This window comes from Cygnus atratus, chromosome 2 (genome assembly GCF_013377495.2).
Source record: "Cygnus atratus isolate AKBS03 ecotype Queensland, Australia chromosome 2, CAtr_DNAZoo_HiC_assembly, whole genome shotgun sequence".
NCBI classification, from domain to species: domain Eukaryota; kingdom Metazoa; phylum Chordata; class Aves; order Anseriformes; family Anatidae; genus Cygnus; species Cygnus atratus.
This window is the reverse complement of record NC_066363.1, coordinates 63691719-63719610: the sequence shown is the minus strand read 5'-3', so window position 1 is coordinate 63719610 and position 27892 is coordinate 63691719. Positions and strand designations below refer to the sequence as shown.

The 27892-nt window shown below is 42.2% G+C and overlaps 1 protein-coding gene across 3 annotated transcripts in view; it reads left to right on the top strand.

The window, feature by feature from the left end:
* Positions 1-27892, top strand: part of AOAH (acyloxyacyl hydrolase) — a 78860-nt gene that overhangs the window by 20589 nt on the left and 30379 nt on the right. For all 3 annotated transcript variants that reach the window (XM_035552387.2, XM_035552386.2, XM_050708682.1), the window contains exons 4-13: positions 132-192; positions 1282-1381; positions 9455-9514; positions 14905-14975; positions 16106-16166; positions 16654-16724; positions 17354-17402; positions 17831-17879; positions 18978-19072; positions 26512-26603. In XM_035552387.2, the coding sequence (XP_035408280.1) occupies positions 132-192; positions 1282-1381; positions 9455-9514; positions 14905-14975; positions 16106-16166; positions 16654-16724; positions 17354-17402; positions 17831-17879; positions 18978-19072; positions 26512-26603 (709 nt within the window). The remainder of the gene's footprint in view (positions 1-131; positions 193-1281; positions 1382-9454; positions 9515-14904; positions 14976-16105; positions 16167-16653; positions 16725-17353; positions 17403-17830; positions 17880-18977; positions 19073-26511; positions 26604-27892) is intronic.

The window sequence follows — 27892 nt, the reverse complement described above, 5'->3', positions numbered from 1 at the left end:
TGCTGAAGTCACGGTCACACACATTTCTCTTAGATAAATCATCATTCACCTAAAGCAAATCTTGCTGTATTTTGACTGTCATAAAACCAGTTTCACTGTGCTGAGTTACTTTAAAAACATATGTTTTCTAGAAAAACTGCAAGGTTTCTGTTACGTCCTTGCTGAACTTTACGGACCTCACATAGCTGAACTGTAAGTATACCTGTATCTTCTCAAGTCCTAGCTTAGTTTGTGCTTTCAGAAGTATGGATGCACTGTCAGACTGAAGTGCAGGGTTTTCATTCCTAAAATCACCTGGTTACTAAAGCAGAGATGCTTGACAGCAATTCCAGCTGGGTATTTGGCACAGCTGTTCCTGAGTGAATAAATACAGGAAGCTGCTGCTAACCACTTTCATGCTGCATTTGCCTCTCAGATCAGGCCCACCTGATGTAATTACCTTTTGAAATTCAGCTTGTTTGGCTGAGGGAGGAATCTGAATAACCTGTGTGTGCAAGACAGGTTTAACAGAGTCCCACTATGTTAACACTTGTCTCTCATTTTCCCTTTTATCTTCAATCAAGCTTTCTAATTGTCAGCCCCTACATGCTCTTAGCCCTGACCTTGATACACACTCTTGGGGAAGCCCACTAAGTAATGTAAGTGATTAAAGAAAAATAACATAGATCATTTTATTCCCCTTTGAAAGTTCTTAGTTTAATTAACAGAGCTGTTGCTAGACCTTCTCCTTCCCTAGGGTTTTTATTTTTATTTTTAAAACTAGCCAAGGGACTGCAAAGTGCTTACAGGACTAAGTGCTCTAATCAAACATTTTAATTTAATTCTTGATTGGTGCAGAGGTGTGTCCCAAAAAGAAGGAAACAGTCCTAGCACTTGTGCTTGGTGATTAAAGGTTAAGGATCTTTGAAGGATTTCTGGTTATTTTCCTGAGTTAATGACTGAACATTCATGTGTGCCAAATTGCATATGCATTAACTTTAACCTGTAAATCTTTGTCAGACTTTTGATTGATTAAAAAACAGAAGAGTCATAATGCATTTGGTTCAGGTGCTGCATATCAAGTGCAGTGCTTTTTTGTCATCCAATTTTAAATGCTGAGTAGCATACCATGGCAGAAAGTTATTTAGGGTTTAACAGTATATGGAGCAGTGGTTATGGGCTATGATGAAATGCGCTGAGGCTGTCATATAGTGCTGAGATTTAGCGTCCCATGGGAATAGCTTCTGCTTCCAAGCACCCAAAAGAACATAATTGTCTCTGTTTTTGCACCATTTCCTTTAGCATAGACAGGGAAATGAATGCTGATGTGGTCTGCCATTCCTTGAGGCTGTGTAAACAGGATCCAGGACAACCACTTTGTCATCTTTACCCTCCTCCCAAGGTGAGTTGCTTTTTTTACTTCTTTTGAAGTTGTGAGCTTTGGACGGCTCCTTAAGCTGGGATTGAGAAGTATAGAGGCTTCCAGGCCATGTGTATTGTCTGGGGAAAAAAAATCAACATTTCTAATATGGATGCTTTCAGAAAATGCCTGTCTGAATGGAAGGTATACAGCATGCTGTTTAGAGCACCAGCAACGTGGCTGTCGGAAAGTGGGAATTACAGTGCTAACCTTCCTTTTACTGGCCTGGGTCAGAGAGGGAGAGTAAACCAAAAAAACTCGTTATCTCCAGACTTTATTGTTAAGTAGTTCAATAACCCCCAAGCTGATACTCAGCTGCAGTTCACCTATACCCCTGCGTTACCATGGCATGAGAAGTTATCCTGCATTGTCTGATCAGCTGTAACAGCCTGCGTGGGCCTTAGCTTCCCACCACAAATGTGGGGTTATTTGACTTGGCTTGGTCTGCCGTGGGAGAGGTTTAAGCTAACTTGCACGACCTTTTACCACAGGCTAGAAATGTATGCAGTTACCACGGCAGTGGGGATAGATGATTATTATGCCATGGGGACTTGACTGTGTGTCAGAGCCCAGTGACACTCGGGCACAAACACATGTGCACAGGTGTGCAAACAGATATACTTGGTTGTGGTGGTTGCTTTCAGTCACCGTGCTGTCTGGCGATGTCAAAAAACAAGTGATTCACTGAGGTGTCTATTTTTGGAAATATTTTTCCTGCATCTGGATAAAGTCCTCCCTGATTTCTAAAGGTTTGCATAAGATATTTTTACACAGGGTCTTGCCTAGCAGCCACTGAAATTAGTGAGAGCCTTTTTATGGGCTTCAATGAGCTGTGGTTCATCTCCAGGATGGATTTAGTTCACCCAATATTAAGAGCTGCAGAAACACTTGTATTCCAATAATGACAACAGAATTTATTTTATAACAGGTGTGTGCCCCATATGACTTTCATGCCCTGTGCTATGTCAGCGTAAAGATATATGGGTGTGCAACCAGGCAGGGATGAAAGAAAATGTGTGCTGGAGAAGAGAGGGCCCACACTAACCTGATTCAACCAGGACATTGTCTAAACTTCATCAAACATGTTTCTTCAGAAATTCTCTGAAATTCAGAAATTCTCCATCTGAACTGGTTCATGGCTTTTTCCACCTTTCCCAAAGCCCATCAGATCTGCCCTGTTGCAGGTGCTCTATTACAGTGCTTTACTTATCCCACAATTTTTTTTAGTCTCCAACAGTTTCTGTCCTGATAATTGCATGGGTTTTTTTTTCTCCTCTTCACTTGTTATAGCAGCAGAGACCTTGTCAGTGACTGTACAGTCTCTTTTTTTTTTTTCCCATTTTTGTTCTCGTTATAATTAGGAGTCCTGAAGCTGGAGGTGAGAGGCTAGCAGGCTTTCCCAGTGTAGCAGGGCAAGCAGGAGGGCAGCTGTGGCACCAGTGGCTGCATGTACACTGCAATGCCAGCCCCAGACACAGATTTTTCATATGGACTTCCTTGCTTGTGTCAGGGGAACAAAAAGAAGTTTAAACCATCCTGCACCCTGACTTCTGCCTGGGGCAGAAGTGCAAGCCACCTCTTGGGGTGACAGAGGATGCAGGCAATGAACCTCAGTTAAAGAGAGGGATGGGCTCTCCGTGTAAGCAAAAATTTTCCCTGATTTGGCAGACTGTGAAGCTCAGGGCAATTTCTAAAGGTCACAGCTAGCCCTGCACAGGCACAAAAGAGGTCAAGCCAAGGGCAAATGGGATGTTTTAGCAAGCGAGGGCAGCTTTTTAGCCAGTTTCAGGAGTGTTTGTCATAATCCTTTGCACCAAAATCAGGGTATTCTTACCCATCCTCCCTGTTTTTGTTTTTTTTTTTGTGGCTGTGCAGCAGCAAAAGCTCTCCCTTCCAAGTGGTGGTTATGTCCCACTTTCTGTCAAGGCATACTTGCTTCTCACCAAGATTAAGGGAGCCCTATTAACAAAATGATTTCTTTACCCAGGCTTTAGTCTCCATTTTAGCACGTTTGATGCCCCCAGACAGCACAGTGAGATGGGAGGAGAAGAGCAGGGCTCTGAATTCATGCTCAAGTGGTTGATAAATTGCCCACAGTAACTCCATGACAAGTCAGACTGGGTAAAGATGAATTACAGGTGGAGAAAAAAAAATATACAGGCAGAGACACAGATGCATAAAATGCAGTTTACCTCACATTTGCTCCTTTGGTTTGTAATTTGATTGATCGCTTCAGTTATATGAGCCTGCAAGTGCTGGCTCAGTCCCCTGCCAAGTATTTGAGCAAGACTTTGATACTAATGACTGCTTTGTTCAACAATATCAATTTTTCAGGTTCTTCATTTAGTCATTTAGACTTTTGGATGCACATTTTCCAAGAATTAGTATTGTGTTTGTATTGGCAAAGGGAGTAAAATGCAAGCTGAGCTATTTGCCCTTATAAAGGAGTATAATGTTCTGGTTTTAATTGTCTTTAACATGGTAAATATCAACACATAGCTGCTTTTTCCATCTAGTTTATTTTGATATGTTTCTATGATGTTGCTCTAGTGAGATCACATGTATCAAGGAAAGAGCCATGTCTTCAGAGACCCAGCAAACTATCTGCATAATTGAGACGTTGCATACCATGTAAATGGTATATGCACTATATTACTTATCTCTGACAAATTAGCTGAAATTAGTTTTTTGCCAACCTGCCTGGAGCCATTAGTGCTTTGTGATTATTCTAGGAGACTTGGCTCCAACTGTGAATAAAAACCACTGCTCTCTTTTCATGGAGCAAAGCTCTCAGCAAGGAGCTGGAGGGCAGAGCCTCATCAGCAAGCTGCCTGGCAGGGCGGCCTTGGGGCTGAAAGAGGGTCGTTTTGGGAGCAGACCCTGATGTTTGCGGGAGAAGTGGAAGGACGATGAGGTGTTGGTGCAGGTCACCAGCATGGCAGTACAGTGCCACTGAGTGAGCAGATTTCACTTGGTGTGGGGTCCTGTGATCCCACCTCATTGCCACCAATGGCCCATAGACCAGGGCTAGAAAGGCAGATGCATGTGTAGGCTCTCCTGCTGTATGTTTCTTTGCTACCAGAGGTTGTCCGCTCCCTGTTGTATGAGAAAAGTGGCCCTGGGGACTCGTCCAAGTCAGGAGGCCAGATAGCATGGTGCAGTCAAAGGAAGTGACATGTAGGTTTGCCACTGGCAGCTGAGATCTGGGGGGCATCTACAGTTGCTGTAACATGCCTTGTGGCTAAAGTTGCATCAATAGAGAATAGTCTAATGATGGCTGCAGTACTGCACAGAAATGTTGCCAGTGGCTACATTTATCCAAGCTAGTTGGTTTAGGATGACAGGATATTGTTTTAGCCAAAAATGTTCGTCAACTCCAATGGTGGAGGACTTTCTGCACTGGGTCCTGTGACACAGGGGTTTTCCTTCACCAAGTGAAAAAGGCTGACATAGGGTGAGGGCTTTGGCACTGCCTGCCATCCTCATGTTCTGGTCCAGGTAGTGAGCAGGTTTGCAGGAGGCTCATCTCAATTTCTCCCTAGATTGTACTAAGCCAGCTGGCCTGTTCAGTTAAATGGCAATACTTTAATTGATTTTGTTGGGGCTAGAATAATAGCTTGATTTCAGCACTGGTGTCCTGCTGCTGCAAGTCTCCTGAACAGTTGGTGTTGGAAGGAGCCTTCGTTCTTCTTTCTGCCCTTCAGAGTGCCTTTTTTGCTCCAGATTATTAGAGACCTTCTGACTGCAGACTTTAGCTTCATCTCCAGTAGCAGAATTTTACTGGGAGTCATCTTGTACCAGCAAAAATATACATATTTATGCTAATGTCATTTTATCCTACCAAAGTAAGCTTCACTGCCACAAGTGCTGATGCTGGTTCATGTCCCCACTGTCAAACCTTTCACTTTGAACAAAGCAAAAGACACATCCCTCATAGACATTACTGTGGGCAGCCTGTTCTTTGCAGCAAGCCTGGTTGTGCAGCTTGCATCTGAGTACTGTGGCTGGGATTTGTAGTTTTTCTGGGTGACACGGACTGGCTGAGCACTTTGGTCACGTTACAAAGCCAGTGTAATAGAATTAACAGAAGTTTTGTTTCTAGGGAAATGAGAACTAAAATTAAAGTGTTTCACACATTTGAATAGGGATCTGTCCTTGGCCTTGCTAGGAGCCTCTTGCAAAAGATGGTTATGAAAAAAGAAAAGGATACAAACAGTTGGGCTAGATTGAGTGGCAGTCCTGGGCATAAACAAGTGTCCAAAACTGCTCATGTCTGCCTGGGTGACTGTCCAAGCAAGTGCATGCACGCACACTTCAGCCAAATGAAGAGAAACCTTCGGCATGCTCTTCCAGCTAGTTTCCAGCTTGGGATCTCTCAGCTACAGCTCGGACTTTACAAACTAGAAGCCAACAAAGTCTGACTAGGGAGAGCAACTGTCTGGGGTTTCATAGAATAAAAACACTGCTACTGCTTTCTCTCATTTCTCTCCCTTTTCCAGTGAAAATGCAAACCACTTACCAGGTGATGGGGCAGAACCAAGCTGTGGGGTGGGAGCGCTTCTGCATTCTTGAGGAGACCAAGCTGCCAGCCAAAGGCAAACCTTGTCTCTGTGCCCCGCTTCCTTGCTTTGCAGCCATAGGCCATAAAGCAAGATGTTGGGAGGTGGGATAGGGTCCTGGGAAGCAAAATCTCCTTTCTGGAGATAGGCAAAGCCTTCTGAAATATGAAGTGTTTCTGCTGCAGTCAGAACTGAGCCCTGAAGAAACATCTGGCAGGCAAGCTAAAGAATGCAGCACTTGTTTCTCCCCTTCCACTTTTTTTCTCAGCATTGCCTCTGCTCTCATTCATTAGCAGAAAATAAAATGCAAAACTAAAACACCATAATCCTAACCTTCCATGAAAGAAACCAGTGTTTGGGGCAGGAGAATGGCAGGCAAGAGTGTGAGGACAAGGTGTTGCTCATGGATGTCAGCTCTGTGTTTTGCAGAGGCCAAGGAGAAAAAGTAAATCCCAGTGTTGCACCCAGAACACACAGAGTCCAAGTCCAAAAGAAACAAGTGGATTAAAATGGCCAGAAATCAGATTAGTTCTTCAGGGTGGAGAAAGCTCTGAGTCAAGCCTTGCATGTTTTAGATCTGGGCTTGCACAGAAGGTCCCTATTTTGATTCCTGAGCATGTATAATTTGGTTTAGTTGTCCCATGCCATCGTAATGATTCCCCTTAAAGCCTCTGCAGGATGAAAGGTGGGAGCTATAGAACAAATCCCATTTTTGCTGGTGCTGCTTAATGAGCTCTGCAATGTTTTTGTACCTTGATATGCCTATTCCTGGTAAAAAGATGATGAAAATGAGTTAGAAAGGGAACTGTTGGAATGTTTTGTAAATATCTGCTCTCCTATCTAGCCAAGATAGAGCTGGCTAACAAGGATGATAAATAAGACAGTTAAAGTTGCTTCATGTACTTGTTTATGATGAGGAATAGACCTGTTTACAAAATAAATAAATAAATAAATAAAGCTGGGAATACCAGGGGTCTGTGGAGGGCATTAAAGGAAGGCAGTGACTGAAATCCCAGTGACCACCCTACATCCCAGCCCCATCCATGGTACGGGCATCTTGTGCACTATGACAGCAATCAGCTGGCTAGGCTGAGCTGATTTGGGTGGATGGGGCTGGCTGCTCTCTGGGCTCCGCACACCCATGTCCATCAGCTGCCAGAGCCCTGGGAGCTCAGTCCTGTCCTTTCTTTTACACTTTCTCAGCACTGTATTGCTGTAGCTGTCTAAAGTGTGTGCTCGTGCATTGCTGCCAAGAGCAGGAAACGTTTCTCTCCTCCTGCCCAGCAGAAAGGGTTTGATGAGCCTTACCTCCTTGGAAACTTTTCATGCATTGTATTCTATTTTAAGCCAGTTTCCTCATCCAAGCCTCAAGTTCTTTTATTGCAGAAAAGACAGCAACTGTTAGCACACACAACATAACTATTGCAAATGCAGGATGTATGTTTGATTTTAGGGACAGAACTTGCCCAGTGGGATGAAACTAGAAAACATTATCTTGGCTCCTTCCTAGTATCTCTCATCTATTATTTGTGACATACCCACATTTTTATAAGACTAGAGACACAAAGATGGTTTACATATGTATAAAGCACTTAGAAGTCTGTGTTCCTTGCTGCTTGTTCTTATTTTTCCTTTTCCTTTTCTATTGTTAACCATAAACTTTTGACCCTTGAATCTCTCAATTAATTTGCTTTGATGACTGCCCAAATCAATTATCACGACATGCTAAATTTTATCCACAGTAAAAAAAAATGTTGATAATGGTTACTTGAAATGCAAATATATGCTGCTTTAATATTCCAAGCTGGCATGCCCGCTGTTCAGTAAGGTGCTGTCACTTAAGGGATATTCTCTTTCTTTTAGAAATGCTTTAGTACTTTATACTGTAGGTTGGGCTGTAGGAGAAACTGATAGGAGGTCATCTTCTGACAGAATATTTTGTCCTTACTAACCATTTTGATAAGAATCAAAGTGCTAGTATATTTATTACACACGGTGTGTTTTTTTCTTTCCATTTGAGAATTTCAAAAGTAATTGATTTTTTTTTTTTTAACCAATCATCAAAGCCCACAGAACAGAAGCAGTTCTTTCTTCTGAAAGAGGGCAAATGAGCAGTACTTTCAGCCTTCTTTATGCTAAATGCTGAGGGAAAAGGCAGTGGCCTTCAAGCAGACAAAGTCTTCATAGATATTACTGTTAGCCAAGATAGCCTTATATAAGCAGGACAGTATATGGGATTTATCATCATTGAGATGGAAGAATATTGTCCAAAAAGGAGGATGGAGCAGCAGGAGGAAGCACACTGATGATAATTCACCAAAAGCAAATGCTTTTGCCTGAAGTTTGCACCCAAGTGTGCAAGCTGAGATCATCTCGGGGCACCCAGCTGCTGTCTGTCTTATTAACAGGGTTTCCTCATATGTATGGTATCCCTGCTGCTCCCCAGGGACATTTCTCAGTGCTTGGCAGTCCCCAGCTGTGGTAACCAGCAGACAGTGCACGTTCAACCACAGCCCTGCCACACGGTGCATGGCATGGCCATCTTCCTGCTGGCTACAGGTTCCTGGCTGTCCCTTGCACTTGCAGTTGGTGTCTTCTGCGAGAAATTTCCTCTCCTCCTTTGAGGAGCATGTGTGTTACCTGGGGGGGAGTTTGGGGAATTGAGGTATCACTGGTAGTTGATGTCTCTGTGATCCATGGCCTTATAATGGCCAACTGATGTTCTATTGACAAGGGTGCCTTTCCAAGGTCTTTTCTAGCCCTGTTTTCAATAGTTCTCCCTTCCTTCCTTTCTGTTTAAATGCAATTATCCTCATTTTGAAAGAATCCCAAAATGCTTCTTCAATGCAATTTTACATGACCCAACAGCAAGGCAATTCTTTCTGTTGTCAGCAAGTACTTTTCCTCCAGGACAGGTATTCCCAGAATGAAGAGATGACCCTCCTAGAGTCCAAGCAGGAGATTTGCCTTTCAGATGTTATTCCCTCCTGTCCCGCACTCTGGCTGTTTCTCTGCTGGGATGAACCTCAGATGAGGATAGCCCCCCATGCATTCAAGACCATACTCTACAAGACCATACTCTACCACAGCAAGTCAGACTGGCAGCACAAACATAACCCTTTTCTGACCATCTAACGAATGGGTTACTTTTCTGCAGGGATCATGGAGAAGCCGTTTTTCTGCAGCTCACATGATGCAGTCAGGATATGAATTTTAGCTTTTAAACTGATCTGAACTATCCTTTAGGAAAAAAAATGGTGCCCTGGAGCAAAATAAATGAACTCTTGCCACTGGAGTTTCATATAGGGTGATCAGGTAATTGGTTGTTAGTCCAATAAAAAGTAGATGATGATGAGTTTGTGAACTCATACATCATTTTTGTGCTGTGACTGATGTTAAATAATAAAAAAAAAAAAAAGGAGAAAAAATGGTAAGATACTGTGAAGCTGATCTGTTTTTTCTTTGTTTGTTTTGTCTTTTTTTCTTGCTTGCCTAGGTGGGGCTGAGTACTGCAATATGGAAAGCAAAAAGGATTTTGAAGACTTCCAAGGATCTGGTAAGAAATCAGTGGCACTAGGGTGTTTTACGCTGTATTTGCATTTTATCAAGAGTAAGTCCTTGCTCGTTTTGGCTAATTGTGAACCTATCTGATCATCATAGAATTGGATGCTGACTTGCTCCTAGCTAGTGTAGGGTCTTCTCTATCAAGTGAGACTGGAAAGGAGAGGGAGATGACAGAGGGGAAATGTAAAATATGGGGAGAGCAGATGAAACCTCACGAAAAATGCAGACTGCTTTTAAAGTATGGATAACTGTCTGTATCCACCCAAGATGTAAATTTGTGTCTGAAATTTGTGCAGCAGCTGAGGACATCACATCTGTTGGCTCTATAGTGCAGCTCCACACTGAGACGCTCACTTGTGAAAAATACAAGCATGTAGAAATTTTGTTTAGATTTTTTTTTCAAAGTTAGGTATTTTCCACTCAGCATTGCGCTGTGCCCTTACTCCCAGAGATGCATCCTTCCTTCAAACTTCTGTCAGTGTTTATCATTGCTGAGCCTCAGCTCCTCCTCATTTCATGCTTCCCCTTTGACATCCCTGCCTTGCCCTTGTAGCCATATGTAGGGGGAAGTCTCATGAGCTGCGTTGCTGCCTCGGAGCACAGTGAGTGCTCTTTGGGGTTGTCTGAAATTCAGGCAGTGGCCTAAATGCAAATTCTACTTAGTTTTTCCTTTCTGTGCCTCTAAACTTGAAAGTTGGGGTTGGAAATATTCTGCCTCCATCAGTTTTCAGATTATAGTAGATCTCTTCTCAGTGGCAGAGAAGGGAATAGCAGCTTTTATTCTGACTTACGAAAGTCAGTTCAGCTATAGAGTTTGCTTCCAGTTGTCTTCAGGCACTTAACCCAGAGCAAATGTTTTTTCTTCTTTGTGAAGAAATTATTGATACTTCTTCCTGAACCCTCACTGTGATGCTACTCACAAAAAAGAAAATTGAGATGCCTAATTAGCCTTTGGGCAATTGCCAAATTGTGATGCCAGGGAAATAAACAATGCACTGGAGAGATGGGTCTCTGTTCCTGCAGAACAGCAACCAGCAGGATCTTATTCATTTTCCTTCCTATTTGGTGCTGTGCTTCTGATGGCTTGAGATTTCCGCTCGAATTACATGCCATTTCTAATCCCCTTCCCAAGTCCATGTGCTAATGCCTGCAGTGTGACACTGAGTCAAGGAGGACCTCGCTGTCGGACTGAGTCTGGGCACAGGTGTGGGGATGGAGAGGGATCGATGTGCAACTGCTGCTTCTCAGGATGCAGGGCTCCTTACCTCCTTTGCACGTGCTCCACAAGACGGAATGAGGAGGGCGATCCCTCCTCTTTTCTACCCCTGGCATGCCAGGCTGCATCCATTGTGTGGCAGGCTGTGGCTGGCTTCCACGGGCCATCCATACCATGTCCTTTGGGCTCTCCAAGGTAGGTTGGTATCAGTTCTTGGCACAATGGGGTCTCTTCCAACTTGCTAACGCTCTCCTGTGTCCTCAAAGCTGCTCCGCAATGCCTCTATACCTCCTTGTTCTCTATTGCTGTGCCCTTGGCCTCTTGCAGCTCCTACTTGCCCGTTATCAGCAGGAAGGATGAGGAAGCTAAATGCAGAGTGGTTGAGCTGGGCTTCAGTGTATTTCGAAGCCTACATAACTGCACAATATGAGGTCAGCTCAAATTAAAACAAATAGCATGTCATTACTTGGGCTTCTCCTGCAGTTATTCCTAGTGTGTTTCTTGAAATGATCTTTTTAGAAACACATTTTAAAGCTAGAAAATTTAAAATAACACTAGGGGCATAACTGTCTCTTGCAGCTTCCCCTTCACTTGGGTTGCAGTTAATTTCATCTGAAATCCCGAAAAGCAATGTAGTGAGAAGCAAAAAGGAATGTCACCAGGAGAGCGCAGTGTGTATTGCCCTGCATGAGCCCCATAGCCCAGAATGGCAATGTGTGATGAAAGCTGGAGGATCTGAGAACACCCTGCATGTGGTAGGACATCTCTGCATCCAGGACAGAGAAGATAGAAAAGCATTCACTGGGCCTCTTTTGAGCTTTGGCCCACGTTGGAGGGAAACAACAAGTTATATCTGTGCATTCTTCCCACAGCCACTATTTTGGGTTCTTTTGTCCTGTGGTGTGTTTGGGGAAAGGACTCCCCAGCCTTCTGGAGAGGTTCTTGCAAACTAACTGTGCCCAGCTCTGCTTGGCAGCTGTATGCAGCTGTGCATAAAACAGAGGTGTTTATGGCTGTTGGCAAGGAGAATGGGAGGTCTGCCTGGCTGCCAGGGCCATCGTATTTACTGGGCATTTCTTAGGAACATTGTAGGTTTGGGAAAAAGGTATTTTCCAGATGTAGAGTTCTGTTGAAAAAGGCTACAACCCAAAATATCTAATAAGTATCTCCATTCATTAAATGTAGTAAGCCATCTGTGAGTGACTGCTTTAAAACAAACACCAACAAATATCAGGGGCTTTTTTTTTTTTTGTAAAACCAATTAAAATAATTACTGAAATGTCATTATGGAATGCTAATAGGCATTGAGGAAAAAAAGTTATCACTGTAAGCACCTCCAGCACTAACTTTTCTTATGGATGGAAAAGATACTTAGAGGCATATTTCAGCAACAACAGAGAAAAAAATACTTCAGGCAGAAGAGTTGTGGCATTAGCATTTAATGAGAGTAAGCTCCATGCTTACAGTCCTGTAGTGACTACATGTTGCCTGTAACTCATACTTCTGCAGCAGGAGAAGTGGGAAGCCACAGAGGGAGCCAAAAGAGAATTGCAGGGCAGAGCAGATCATGAACCAGCCTCTTGCTCACCCACTCAGGTGGAAAGTAGTCTGCCTCTTCCCTAAGACATGTTCTGCAATTGTAGCATGGCTCAGCTGGGAATGTGCCTGCTCGCCTGTGTTCTCTCTTACACGTGCACACAAAAATTATCCCTGTACTCCTTTGCTGCCTTTTGAGGCCATGTAAGCAAAGCGAAAGAGTTACATCTGGGCCCCACTGCCCCACTTACTGTGAGGACGCAAAGGCTGGGGATCCAGCAGCTGCTGCAGACAACTTCTGCAGCTAGTCCTCAAAGCCCAGCTCAGCATAGCCCATACTTCTCCCAGGACACCATCATGCCAAAGCTGGGCAGTCTGTTGTGGCTGCAGGATTGTCTCTGTTTGAAGCTAACGGAGCTCTAGTTGGCAGCAATTTTCATGACTAGCTGAGAAAAAGGCAGGAAAGGTTTTATTCTACTTACAGCAAAGGGTAAACTTTAAGTGAAGCCTGAGAGCAGAATAAAAGGAGGTCTGCTTTATTAATTTATTTATTGGAAGCCCTGTAGTTTGTATTTCTGGCAGAGTTTTGGCTCTGGATGCCTTAACTTCAAAGACTTTGCCTGCTGTGATTTAGGCTGAAGTGAGAAGCCAACAGCTCAAATGAAGACAGCACAAATCTTAACATGATGGAAAGCTTTAAGAGCCTCTAGTGTTTTTCTAGGCAGCCCTGGGATTAGTCCTACATGGAGGAGGTGGGGGAAGTGGTTTCTTTTTTCCAGGAAGGCATACAGAGGTTTGCAAAGCACTTTGAGAAAGCTGGCATCCTGCTTTCATGCCTCCCAGTCTCTGCCTACCTGGCCATATGTGCATAGGCACACACACCCTCTACAGCTGTGCACTGTCATTACACAGTAGAAGGGAGAGAATGAAAACCTCCACTAAAACTGTGCCACTAAGCTATGTGGTTGGTTAGATGGCAAACAATGAGGTGTCAAGGTAAAAGCATGATATTTTCAGAGAGAGGGCCAAGTGTGAAGTGGAGGGCTGCATTCCTGTTGCCCAAGGCCCCATCCAGCCTGGCCTTGAACACCTCCAGTGATGGGGCATCCACAGTTTCTCTGGGCAACCTGTGCTAGTGCCTCACCACCCTCTGAGTAAAGAATTTCCAACCAGCATCTAATCTAAATCTTCCTTCTTTTTAGTATAAAACCATTCTTGCTTGTCCTGTCACTGTCTCCCCATGTCATTTGAGTTTGACAGAGCTGAGGAGAGTTAACTGGGGTTTTCTGCAGGTTTCTTGTCTCTTGGCTCCCCTGAGTCCTCCTTTTTTCTTCCCACTCTGAACAGAGTGGGACTCTCATCTCCACCATTCCTTGTTGCCTATCCAAGCAAACACCCTCCTGCCTTTGCTGGAGCTGCAGGGCGGTGCCCTAAGCACCGCTGCAGTGCTGTGCCTCTGCCCTGCAGTGACACCTCAGAGTCCTCCATCATTCAGAACTTTATATGCTGAAGTTACTGCCCCTCATGGCAATTAGCAGCCTTTCATTGTCCTCTCCTGAGTTGTATCCAACCCTTACCTTCTGTTTTATGTTAGGTTTGGGTTGTAATCTCGTTAGCACAAGAACCATCTTACTTTTCTTCTGTGTATGCAAAGAGTGTAACACAAGGGACTGGCCCAAGGATAGAAGTGCCATGGCAATATAAATAATTACCATCCTTTGCATAAAGTAATGAGTATGTCCATCTGCTCAACTGTTTCATATTTACATGCTGAATACAGCCTTAGTGAGCACAGTTAATTAGACTGTGCACTGACTAACCCTCTGTATTTATTGGCCACCTGAACGCTCTTGGTGTTTAAAGACTACCTGAACTTATGAAACCACATTAGCAGCACATTTGTGGGGTTGATCTCCAATGCAGCACAGTGTTTTGTAACCTGAGAATTCACTAGGAAGGTCTCTTTTGGCTCCTGAAGCTTCCTGGATTGGCCCATGATTATGGTGTACTAATGATGAAAGTTTATCCTGCAGCAGCTGCCTTTTACAGGTTGCAGGGCTGGCCAAGATGAAAACTAGTTATGAGATTCCCAAGTAAAAAAATCTCATGAAAAATCAAGGACATTCTATGCAAACACTGGATCCTCCCATTTCTCCCCTTTTTGGGGTTGCTTTTGAGTTTTGGCTTATCCAAAGCTCCCCACCAAGTGTGCAGAAACCAGCCTTTTAGCCTCAATGTGTGTTCCGTTCACTTGTTCTGCACTAAGTATCAGACACTGTTGTGTTTATCCAACATGAGAACTGCAGTTTTTATGAAAGGTGAAAAAAGTAACTTTGGTACATGACAGAAGACAGCTTCATGAGAGCTTCTTCCGTTTAGTTTTACAGGTTTCTGAAAATAAGCATTGTTGGTTTGTGAAATGTTCAGTTGAAATCCAAATGTTGACTGCTGTGTCACGTCTAAATCCTCAAATCCTCTGGCATGTAGCGTCCTTAGTGGAGTTATTGGTGTTTTCAGATGTTATTAGGCAGAAAACAGATGATGTAGCTCTGGATTTGACTGATACAATATCCCAAGCCACGCGGCCTCTATGAACTAATGTATTCATCTTTTATCTTCCTCCCCTCCAGAAAAGCACCACAAGGTTCTCAAATCTATGTGCATTTCCTCTTCTGGCAAACCTATGTGAGAAGATTAAATAGTACGTATAAACTTTTGAGTCCTCAACCAGTAGCAGAGTATGGTACATTCCTTTCTTTCAAAAAAGAAAATCCTCAACTTAACAAATCTCCCTATGCTTTACTGCTGTTTCTTTCCTTCATACGACCACTGTCCAGGCAGTACAGAGGGGGCTTGCAGAGGGTTCAGGCAGGTGAGAGTGTTTGGAGAGATCCCTGTGCTTTTGCAATACTTAAAATATTTGCATACATATAGTTAGCAGCTCTGAGAGTACAAATATACCCTTATGTAGGGCTGAGCCCTCAGTTCATACACACAAAGATACGACACATCCAAGTGGGAGCCGTTTTTCTCCTGAGATTTCTCGAGTCCCAGAAATGTCTGTGTTGTGTTATTCACCAAGTTGTGGTGCCCACAGCTCAACACCAAAAGCCATACTCTACTGAGCTGAGGGCAAGCAGCAGCTACATAACTCTGTAAGGAATACCAATTAATATGAAATAAGAACAACTTCATGTCACTGCTAGCTTAGGGTCAGAGTTTCTAAGGCCAAGGACATCATCTGGATTATTTCTCCTAAAGCATATTTTTTACCTGACAATATAAGCATTTGTTTGTGCAACATGGTATGCAAATGGCAAGTCTTCTAGGCCTGTCACAACAGAAGAGAGATGGCGTAAGGAGTTGAGGGATGCATATCAGAATGGGTGTATGCCATTTATTTTTAACAGAAGAAGGTTTCCATCAGCATAAAACCCCATTCTGCAGCTCTTTCCCAGGTAGAAGACTTCTGTTAATACTACGTATCTGGCAGATTGCAAGATGTGCCAGGCTGAGTTTGGTATTTATATCCAAAAGTGAGTTACTTTTACTGCAGATTTGATGCCCCAACTTGTTCTAGAGGCTGTGGATTCAATATAGCAGCCACACAGGAGTCCATCAGCTTTGCCTCTGGTGCTCACTCAGCAGATATTGAAAGAAAACAGGATTTGCTCCTTTGGGCAGAATCATTTTGAGGTACAAGCACAGAACTAAAACTGAATGTGGAGCTGTGAAGAACATGAAATCTATTATCTATTCTGAACAATTTTTTTTTCTGAATAGGTTTCCTTCCATATGTTAACACGGTGTTTGTTGTTTTTGTTTTTGTAGTGTCATAAGAAATAAACTACCTTTTGAAGATTTTGATGGAGATAAATTTAGTACTTTCCCAGTAAGCAAAGCCTTTCCTTTGGTACAATAATCCCTTGATAATGAGAATGTCTATGTAATTCCTCCTACTTCCTGCAAAGCCTTATTCATTCATGTGAAAATGAGTGAAATCTAGAGTTTTTTTCTTTTTTTTCTGGATAAAAAAAAATCATTCATTTATGTCATCTGGGGAGATGTACACATAAAGCTGTGCTTCCCACAAAAGCAAATTGCTCTGCTACAAAGTGGTCTGTTTATTGAATTAAAACGAGGTAAAGTAACATCAAGTTAAAAAAAAAAAAAAGAAAAAAAAAGAAAATCGCCAGCTTGTTTTATTTCAGCACCAAAGTGCGCAAGCTGTCATTTTTTAAAGCTTAGGTTCTGGAATACAACCCATTTACTGGGCTTTATTCCTGCACCTTGAGTTAGATTTTCATTTTAGATATTTTAAATTAGAAGTGCCAGGGTAACAATGAGCATCCTATTTGCGTGCTTCTCCTGGCTTTTAGACATTGCGGGGCTATCACTGGCGAGGCAGAGACTGCGATGACAGAAACACCGCCGTGTACCCTGGCAGACGGTAAAGCTTTTAAGTATTTTAAATAATTTAATTATTTCTAATACTTGTGGCTTTGTGAAGCATGAGATACATATTTATTTTTGGCCAAGTGCCGGGAGGGGACACCACCGCTTTGTGCTTAATTTCACTGTGATGGAGATGAGAGGGGATGGTTGAGACCAGGGATGGGGTATATTAGCCTGAGGGGCGAAAATCTGATGTGTTTTGTGCGTACCATGCTTGTCATCAGTGCCAAGATGGAGGCTGTGCTCCAGCCCTCATGCACTGAATTTGGAGTTGGGTTTGGTGAATTTCAACAAAAATTCAAAAAGAAGGAAAAGAGCAGGAAAAAAGGACAGGTCTTCTGCAAAAGTGATCCCCATTCACTTCTCCAAAGTGAAAATGCAAACCTAATGGGTAAGTTGCATTTGACATCCTCGTGTATTGACTTCAAATTAATATTTCATTTTGCAAGAAAAATTACCTCTCCTGGACTCAAATGGAAAATAAACACTCTTCTGTGCAGAAAGGAATTTCTAATTATTTTACGTTCTTCATAGAAAATGGCACGAATGATCTGATTTCCTCCAAAGCCTCTTTTTTCTTTTATTTTCTGTAACACTGTATATCCTTTTGTAACTCTGTTTTAGCCCTGATAACTGGGACGTGAAAAGTGACTCTAACTGCAATGGCATATGGGTAAGTAAAAGAAGTTGCATTTTCAAATTTCTTCCTGATTACCTTTTCTTTTTTTTTCCCTCCTTTTGAATTAGTCCATAAATGGGTGGATTTTTTATTATTCTGGTTTATTAACTGATTTGGATTATTCCATGTATTTACTGCCTTGGATATTCCAAGTAATAAAATTGTATTTATTAAACTATAAGGAAACAGAATAAGCAGATATGAGAGTTTGTTTATTGATGTTTATGATTATTTAAATTATAGCTATTATAATTAAAATGTATACACACTTATTAGAACAAGTTAATGGAAAGTGTCATTATTATGATGCAACGCTTCCTACAGGCAAACATTCGAGACATAAATTCTCAGTCTCTGGTTTGCACTAGCATTTTTCAGGCACTTGATAGAGACTTTCATCTGCCTTTTCTCTCCTCCAACAGGGCATGGATCCAAAGGATGGAATTCCCTATGAGGAGAAATTCTGCAAAGGTGAATCTTTAAAGTCAGTGCAAGAAGCAATTTGTATTTTGTATTCATTTCATAAATATTTTAGTATTTGCATGGTCATTACCAATGTAGGGGAAAGAAAATGGGCTTCACAACTTCGTGAGAAAGAAAAATGGCGCACATCCTTTTTTATTGTTTAATCTTGAAGATAGGCAGAGAGAACCTGTGAACAGCACAGGCTGCTGGTAATGTTCTGTTAAAAGCTAGTGTGGCTATTATGTTGAAACACATAGATCGGGGACACCAGCAAATGGAATCATTGCCTCTGCAACTTCAGTGCTGCCTTAAGCCCAACTGAGGAAGCAGTTGGGTGTCCATGTTTGCCCAGGTGGACCCACTGGTGTGCCAGCAGTGCTTCTGATAACCTTATCTCCCAGACAGCAGTGTGGGTGTGCGGGTGTACGCACGCACACAAAGAACGCCCTCACTAAACCACCACTGGCTGCTCACCTTGCCTGACATTTACACCAACGTCCTGGAGGTGAGCCATTGCCTGGCAAGTCTTTCCAATATTTTTCAGTGAAAGGCAATCTTCAAGTGTATGAAGTTTGATTATATATATAATATATACATAATTACCAAACTGCCAGATTGTTCCAGCAGAAATGCTTGTGTGAGTAGTGCACCCACCACCCAGTCCTGCTATAAAGAGCTTTGAGTGGTTTCCTGAGTAATCCCATTTAACTAAATGTTTAAGTATCTTTCATACATGTTCTATGGGTAGTAAAAATAAACGTTGGCTGAACAGCAGAGCCTGTGCTGAAATAACATCCTTGAGTACAACCAAGATTATTTTCTGATTAGCAAGTTTTCTCCCTGTTATTCATGTATTCATGCCCAGTACCCAGGTGTTTCCCTAGGGTTGACTTTTAGTATGTTTTTTTTTTTTACTGCAGGTGGTGTGAAAATCCAATTGTAGGGCCTGAACATTTTGGCCATACGAAAGGCAGTGTACTCAGACTGCATCAGCTGCTGCTGCTGCTCTTCAAGCACTGCTCTCCATGCTCTGCTTCATTGCTTTTTTAGGGGTGCTTTACCTGCCAGGACCATTTCATGCCATTAATCAAATGTGTTAATTAGGTGCAGACTCACGAGGTGTTGTGCTGTTGGGAGACTCAGCCGGTGCGCATTTCCACATCCCCCCTGAGTGGATGACTGTCACGCAGATGTCAGCGGTGAGAAATTGCACCCAGTTTGTCAAAATTGCTGTTTGCTTTCTCCCCTCTGCCATGGGTCGAGGTGCCTGGTTTTGAAATATGTGTTCTGGGCTGTTTTCCCTCATCTTTGGCATATATGAAATAAGATGGGGAACTCAAACATGCAGGCTCTGAGGCTTGTTGTACAAATATGTCTGCAGAGGTGTGGGGGTCACACAGGCGTTTGCAATAGACTTGTCCTAAAGGAAATGGTTTCTGTAACAACTGTAGAGTATCACCAGCACAGTGACGTCTATCTTTGGGCAGTATTCCACCATTTCTCATTTCAACAAAATGCGCCTGGCTGTGAATTACGCTGAGATTCGCCTGTTGCAGGTCACTGATGTGAATGATATAACAGGAGAAAAGATCATTCAAGCAAAGAGTAATTGGAAGGGGGAGAGAGAAATTCACAGGCACGCTCCTGTCCTTTGTTGCTGTTTGCTCCCATGAGCCCCACTACCTGGAGCTGGTGTGGCTCCCTGGCCAGGGAGGACTGTTGTCTTTCCCTGCATGAGGGCCCTGTTGCATGGATGTGCAGATTGCCTCTGCACGTTATCCCTGGGGAACACCTGCTACTCCTCAGTTGGCCTCTGTGGAAAAGGGATCTGGAAAATTTCATGAAAACAATCCTTACTCCAAAATTTCAGCAAGTGACAGTGCTTTTGGAGGTCTGAGAGTTTCATGCATTCTCCCTCTTTTGCTCCCAGAGCTGAGCTGATTTAAATATTGCCAATTAGCAGTTGTTTTTCTTTGTTAAACGTTTGAGCAATGATTAGATGAATGACACTGATGACAGAGCTGATGATGAACATAATAAATTAGCACTAATGGTAATTGATATTATCTTGTCTAATAAAGACGGTAATAACACTGGTGATGATGATTCTGGCAGTAACACTGGTGGCAGAGCCACGTAGGCAACAATAATTTCAGACTATGTCAGCATTTTATTATCACATATGAGGGTTTAGAAGGCATTTCTCTTCCTTGAAACTTGCTGTTCTTCGCTTGCTGGTCCACTAGTTGTAAGGACCGAGAGTTGGTCATGGCATGCAGAGCCAGAAGCTTCGAGGTCTGGAGCTGGAGAGCAGATCATGAAGTGGGTTTTGGTGCCCCTTGTTACAGTCTGATGGGCATCAAGCAACTTGTGTGGCTCTTTCTGTGCAAAATCCAAAAACTATTTTCTCTCAGTGCTAAACTCCAGCCGGCTGGCATGCTGGGAAGAGCAAGGGCTGTCTGGAAAGGGAGAAGTGTTTTTTTTCCCCACAGGAAGGGTGCCTCAAGTAATGCCAAGGGAGGTTTAGATTAGATGTCAGAAAGAATTTCTTCACAGAAATGGTGGTCAGGCATTGGAAGGGGCTTCCCAGGGAGGTGGTGGAGTCCCCAGCCCTGGAGGTATTTAAGGGTGTGTGAATGTTGCGCTTAGGGACATGGTTTAGTGGTAGATTTGCAGTGTTACATGATGGTTGGACTCGATGATCTTATGGGTCTTTTCCAACCAAAATGATTCCATGGTTCCATGATTCTAAGTTAGAGCTAAAGCCCTGCACTAGGGGAATGAGCAAGGAGAGAGACATTTCCCTCTAGCTTTTCTTCGTCACTCCATTCACCCACAGTATAGGAATTAAATGGAGTTAAGACATCGCTGGAACTGGAGAAGCTAAATACAGCTGTTTGCAAACTTTCCTACTGACCTGGCAAATATACAACAGTTAAATATTAATGCAGAGATACAGAGAGTTCAGTGCTGTAAATGAACGAGTGTTTGAACTCTAAGAACACTAAAATATTTAACTTGCAGCTCACCCTAACTAAGAAAGTTGTCACCTGTGCACAAAATTGTTAACAAAGAAATTTCTAAGCTAATTCAGACTTTGTTGCTGCCTCCTTCTCTTGCATGCCCTCTGCGTCTCACTCTTTGTGTGAGTGGAATAGCAATAGCAGCAGTTTACCCTGCTCTGGGGTCTTGTAGGTGCAATATTTCTCTCTCGATCTGTAGTGTTAAATCCTGTTGGCAAATGTCCTTCATGTGCAGGTTTAATTAATGAATTAAAAAGGAAAACGGTTATTTTTGAGCATTTGAAAAATTATTCCAGATATTTCTTCAAAGCAAGGGAAGAATGAAAATGGGGACTACTGTTGCATGCAAACACTTTGCAGAGAGATGTCTGCATGAGAAGTGTCCCTTCCTTCCTGTCATCCTTTTTCCCTCCCCTCTCTCTCATTGTCTCCCTCTTTCAAATGCAAAAATGAAAGGGTTAAAGCAGCAGGTCATGGTTTTCCATCCCTGTAAAAGCCAAGAGCTAGCAGGGTGATCTGAGGCTAGTCAAAGTGCACCTTTCATGGTCAATAGGCACCCATCCTTTCTCAGTACTAAGTCTTCCTTGAGGGGAATTTCTGAGCACATCTAGGGCTGGTTTTGTGACCAGAGAGAGCATGGACTGTCTACATCCTAACTGCAGAGAAACCATCCTTAATTTGGGACCACAGCAATGATCTGATGCTCAGGCTATATGAGGATAATGCATTAGCCTCATCTACCTGCTGTTCACTGGTGCTATCAAGCTCAAGATACTTCACTTTGGTTCTGCCAAAATTTCTTTGTAAGACACACTGAAAAAATAGTTGATCAAATGGTTTCCTCTACAGTCAATACTAGAGTCAGTTCAAAGCTTTAATTTCCATTTCAATGGCGTCTCAGCCCTCTGCATGGAATACCGAATAAGGCTTTCCCCCCCAAGAATTTTAACATGTTCCAGGGAAAGCTTTGTGTGCCTCTTAATTCAAATTTATGAAATGCAATATTTTATTGCATTACTGATTTTCTCTATTTTTACATGTTTTATGTTTTATATATTTCATATTTATCCTTACACTTGTTCATGTATACAAGTGCTTACATATACAACTGTAAAGTAAAATTTGTGCTTTAACAATACTGCAGGCCCTCTTGTTAATCAGCACCACATCAGCAGCAGCTGTTAATTCCTGCTTTAGAGCTAATTAGGTGGGGAAATAATTTTATGAGAGAGGTGCTGAGAATTCAGTTAAGAGGCTCTGCAAAATGGGTGCTTCTCCTGATTACGCTACCATGCAAAGGAGCAGCAAAGTTGAACAGGGGAAGAATGAGAATACGAAAGAGAAATTTCCTCACTGAAGTGGGCTCAGGATGTCATTTGGGTAACTGGCTGATCAGCAGGGGAGTGACCAGATGGGCACCTAATTTGGTGCTGAACAGTTTTGGAATTCAGATCCCTGCTCTGTATTCTCATAGACCACTGCTGGGAAGCTGTCATATGGAAAGCTGTTCTATACTGGGCTTTGGATTTCTCTGTCTAGCTGGGAACCAGTCACAAAGTTACCATCTCCCTTAGAGTACTTTCTTCCCTCCAAAAGCATATGGAGACACTACTTGGTGTGGAGAGTATTCATTACAAGGTGGACACATCTTTGAAAGCTATACTCAGATAGACGTGTTATTTCTCCAGATCTGAAAGTTAAAGCCAACAACAACAAAAAACTACCCTATGTAGCATTAGGGGAAGTCACAGGTACCTCAGTTGCAAAGTTTTTGACCAACATGGTGCTGTTAAGTCCCAAAATCTGCCATATGGGTATCTGGCTGAGGTGCAGCAACACTGAGAAAATAACGTTAGGACCATCACTGAGGATACCTGCCCGCATGTTCCTGTGGAAGCAGCAGAGCACATGGCTCCGTCCTCAACCTCCAATCACGCCATTAAATCCCCAAACACTCATTGCACAATTATAGGGAGGGAGTTATTCAGATGTAAGAAGGGTCTGAGTCACCCTTATTTTAGCTTCCTTCTTGTCAACTGGTCTTGGGTTTACCAGCCCTTTCTCCTGTAGAAAAGTTCAGCAAGAATTGAGTTGAATGCTCATTCCTTTGACACGAAAATTCTGACACTAAAAATAAAGTGTAATGCAGTAGACATGCTTTCTATGAGGTTTAACAAAGCAGAAGATATACTGTTAGTTTTGTCTGTGGATGGTTTTTGTGGAAAGCTAATGTTAAAAACACTAGTGTGTCTAGCAATGGATATTGCACTCCTGCTGCTCTGTCCATCTGCTTACAATTGACTTCCAAATAGCTACTAAATGCAGCATTTTTCTGTTGTTTGTCTGGGATAGGAGCTTACATTTAAATCTCATTTTAGAGATCATTTTATCTGGAGATAAAAGCAATACATTTATAAATGTGCTGGAGATACCCTTTCTAGGAAGATGCATTTAAACACTCTTGGATCTCTATTTCATGCTAAATAAAGAGAAAAATAAATCCTACGTCTATCTGTAATCCACTATATCCACAAAATATCTACTTGCCCACAAACCCAAAAGGTTTCCAGGTTTCATTTAAATAGCAGGTTCATACTATATGTTTCCTATGAAAAATAAAAAATTCCACCACCATTTCTTTAAAAGTGAGTTCAGGATATCCTGATCACTTATCTCTCTGACTTCTTTTCCCTCCTTCCCCCCACTACAAATAACAGCAATTTGATCTGTGAAAATCTTTTTAAAAACATTCTTTAGCTTTTTTCTAAATCCAGTAATTTGCAGGCAAGTTTCTCCCAGCTAGCACTGTGATGACTAAGATGCTGTATTTTGGCTGTATTTTGGAGGAAATAAGGTAATAATTTTACTAATTTCACATTTATATCTCTTGCAACTGCACAGAGAGAGTATAAATGCAGTACACGATTTATAAAAAGATAGGATGCTCTCTCCTCACAAGCTCTAAGGTCTGCTTATTCTTATACTTAGAATAAGAATATTATCTGAGGTACTTAATGCTGCAAAGAGAATTTGAACATCATTAAAAACACTATAAAAACAAACACCTAATTCTCCTTCAAATTAAGGGTTACTTCATCACATTCACAATTTCTGCAACTGCCATTTCTAAAGGCTCATAGGAGCGTTACATTTCCAGGGTCCTTTTTTGGCCGCATTTTGAAAATCTCTTGGCATGGCAATGCTGAGCAGTCTTCCATTTAAGCTAACTTTGTCCAGCACAGCTTGGTGCATGCCTTTAGCATCAGCCATGGCTTTGGCTGCCTGGTGCAAGAGAAACAGGAGGGTTCTGGGAGATGTATCTCAAGCTGGGACACATCTAGAAGGTGAGAAGGTTCCTTCGAAGTGAGACCCATCTGCAGCATTTGAGACTAAAATACAGCCTTTGAAGCTAGGTTGGAAAAACTTTCTAATCATTCTCTGCTAAAATATGACACGTAGGCTGAAGCATGTTTTCTCAGCCAGAATAGTCTAGAGAATGGTATTTAAACAAGGCTGTGCTCAGAAGTTTTGAGCTAAAAGTCAGCATAGATCCACCTCTAGTGTGGGTCACATTTGCATCTGAGATTAAGCAAAATGCAGTCTGTTAGACTGTGCTTTCCAAATTACAACCCTGTGAGTTCAAGGTCTAGCATTCTTGTGAAATTTCCATTAAATACTCATCTTCACCTTTCGGTTCTGAAATATCTTGAAAAGTCTGGCTTTAAGTGCTTTGCTGGAGCAGTGTCAATGCCAAACGTATATACAGTTTTTAAATGCAGCTATAATTCTGGGCTCAAACATTTCTTTTCAAAGCCATTTGCAACTCAATTAGATTCTGGCTAATTCATATTTTAGCGAAGTTTGCAGGGGAAAAAAAAAAACAGTTAAAATTATTATGGGCCTTGTCCAAGGAAAACATTATTGTGGAGTGCTAATGGAAATAATGAGAGGCTTGGTCATAGAAGGGTTTGATTAAAAAAAATATATAATCTGTTTTGGGCTCTCTGTATACACATACATGCTGTGACTGGTAAGAGACCATCTCTACAGCTTGCTCTATGTTAAGTCACTTATTTCAATGTTTCAGTTGCCTTTAAATAATCCAAATACTCCAAATGGCCAAGCCATGCTGTACCCCTCCATTTCTGCTTAGCCCTTCGATTAAGGGCCTGTTTGTACACAAAGCTATCACATTAGAAGAAGGCAGGTTTGGAAGTTCCCTCCAGTCTTTAACATATGTATTTGTGTGTATGTGTATATATGTGTGTGTGTGTGCATATACAGATACAGCCAGGGACACGCACATATATATGAGAGAGAATCAACTGAAAGCTATTAAGCCAGACCCATTTTCACCCTGGTAACTAATGCAGATCTACCGTAAGTAGGTCAAATACGCTGTTACATGCTTTACACTGGCATCTGCTTGCATTAGGCTTCTCAGAGCTCGGCTTCAGGATTTCATCCCCCCTCGTTCCCTCCCTCCCCCCTTCTTTTCTCTCCTCCCCTTTCCCACCATCTCCCCCCAGCTTCTTACATACAAAGCCTGTAGCCATATACTCAGGCTAAACTCCTGTTCACATAAATGATAATTTTGTGAGAACGAGGACTTTTTGGGGACACCAGGATTTAGCTCTCAGTTACCTCTGACCTTCTCGGAGGAAAAATTACCATCTGCTTGCTGTTGATAGCAGTGTGGGTTTAAGGAAACCCTACAATTGATTTAAAAGAAAATGAAGCTAATAAATTACACCAGTTAAATCAGCCTGTAATTTCTCTTATTTTATGTTTTGACCTTCTTTTGGTTATTACCTTTTTCATCAACAGTTTTTCAGTTTGAGTACACTGGATTTATGCATTTGTCTTTGTAAGCATAGTCCAGACTAGGAGAAGCTGGAAATTTACTCCATGTTCTTGTCCTTGTGCAGCAACACAATTTCTTGAGGCCATTTTTCTCGTCTTTCACCAGTTTTGGCACTTTCACAAATCAAAGTGGAGATGAACTGGGCACAGTGTTTCGAATGTGCAGCAGAGCTTGCATCTGCATTGAGGCTTTTGCAGAGGCGGTCACTTAAAATAAATACAAAAAAAAAAAAAGCATTAGGGAGTAATACCAGCAAAAGCAGGAAAAGAGGACATTTGCAGTAAGGACCAGTTAGAGGTTTTTAAAAGCTGGATGCTCATGGTTTATGACGTTAGAGAGAGCAAGGGAGTTTGGACTGAATTCAGCATCATCCCTGCCTTCCCCTCCATCTGCAATAGAGGCTGGGGACACCGCGCTGTCTACTCTTCCTGTGCCCAGGTGGACCCACCTTTGGGCAGGGCAGTGCTGCAGCAAAGAGTTGCCGCCTTGGCAGTGTGCACCTGCAGCATGTGCTACACCTCAGGAGGAGTTTTGGACCCCTCCAAAATCAAAGGGTGCCAGTAGATGCCATTCAGCCATCTCTGTGTGCCACTGGTTCTGCTCCTCCTTCATCCACCTCTTGGTATGCCTGTCATGCAAGACTCAACTTCTTAAGTACATGCGTAAATAATTACCACTATACCTATTGTTACAATTGTTGGTTTGGGGCTGTGAATATGAAACCAGGCTGATTTAAAAATTTCTCTTTCAGAAATCATTTGCTAACCTCCCCATGGCTTTTACTGACGAGCTTGACTGGCCCCAGTTCTCAGAGATCACTGGGTTCCTGAACTCCACCATTGGGTAAGCTAATGGATGGGGAGGGTGAGCTGTAACGAGTTTGAAGGCCCTCAAAACATTTGAGACAAATAGTACTTGGAAGAAAAGACAAAAAACACTAGTCAGCTTGATTTCTGAAATCAAGGTAATCTAGCAATATTTTAAAAATCTTAAATATATGGACATTACTCTGTCCTTAGAAGGAAGAAAAAAGGAAAAGAAAAAAAAAAAGTAGTAAAAAAAATTATCTCAAACTTCTGGGGCAGGGAGAAATAAGCATGACTGAAACTAACAAAATCAGCATTTTCCTTTTTTTTTTTCCTCCCCTTTTCATCCTGTTTCCTTTTTGTTGTTGAAACAGTAGAATAAATGATAACCTGAGGTTATTTTGATGGTGTTCCTTTTGGGGGGAAAGGTGATCTTTCTTCCCCATTCTTTTGTTTTGTTTTTTTCACATTGAGAGGGAAGTTGCAAAAGAATAAGGGAAAAGCATGTGACTTGATTTACCTTGTTGAATTGCTTCATGTGGATGGGGAAGACTGCTGGGATAGATGGAGAGAAAAAAAAAAGTCTAAGTCTCAGCCAGAAGGTAAGGAAAATAAAGTGCAAACATAAAGAAAACACCTTGAAATGTCGGCATTTTGAACTGTGAAGTAAAAGAAAAAAAAAAGTATTTTTCAGTCATCTTTTTGGCTAGCATTAAGAGACCATTGCCTCCTGCCAGAACTAAAGGGTACAATACCTCAAAAGTGCCTGGTATGGCCTGGGTTCTAGGTATTTTTTATATGATGTGTCTAAGACAGCTCATGAATACAGTGAAATGCCAAACCAAGCATGAGGCAAGTCTACAGAGGCCCTTTACCAACAGAACTAAAAACTTGGCACAGTATACTGTCTTCCAGGAAAGATATCTGCTGCACCATACAGTTGTTCCTTCTGCTTGCTCTTTTCTGCCTGTGCACAAACCAGACTCCCAGCCTCAGTTACATTCACAGGGTGTGTGTTTTAATGTTGTATACTACTTGACAAGCCAAACAGAGAAGACCTGTGCAGCCTCCTCATTCAGAGATAGCAACAAAACCGGCCTTTATAGATCGATTACAATATCCAGCTGCTCTATACACAGTAATTAACTGGGTTGCAAAGAATCTGAATTTGGCAAGTGACGGGAGCTTAGTACCGACCCTGGCATTGCCAGCAATAGGCCTTGGGCCAGTGTTGAGTTTTTGATCTCTTTTTTAATCTCTTCCATGCCTGGAAGAAAATAAAGGAGGACTGCTTGGGAGGTTTTGTTTGTTTGTTTGTTTTTTCAT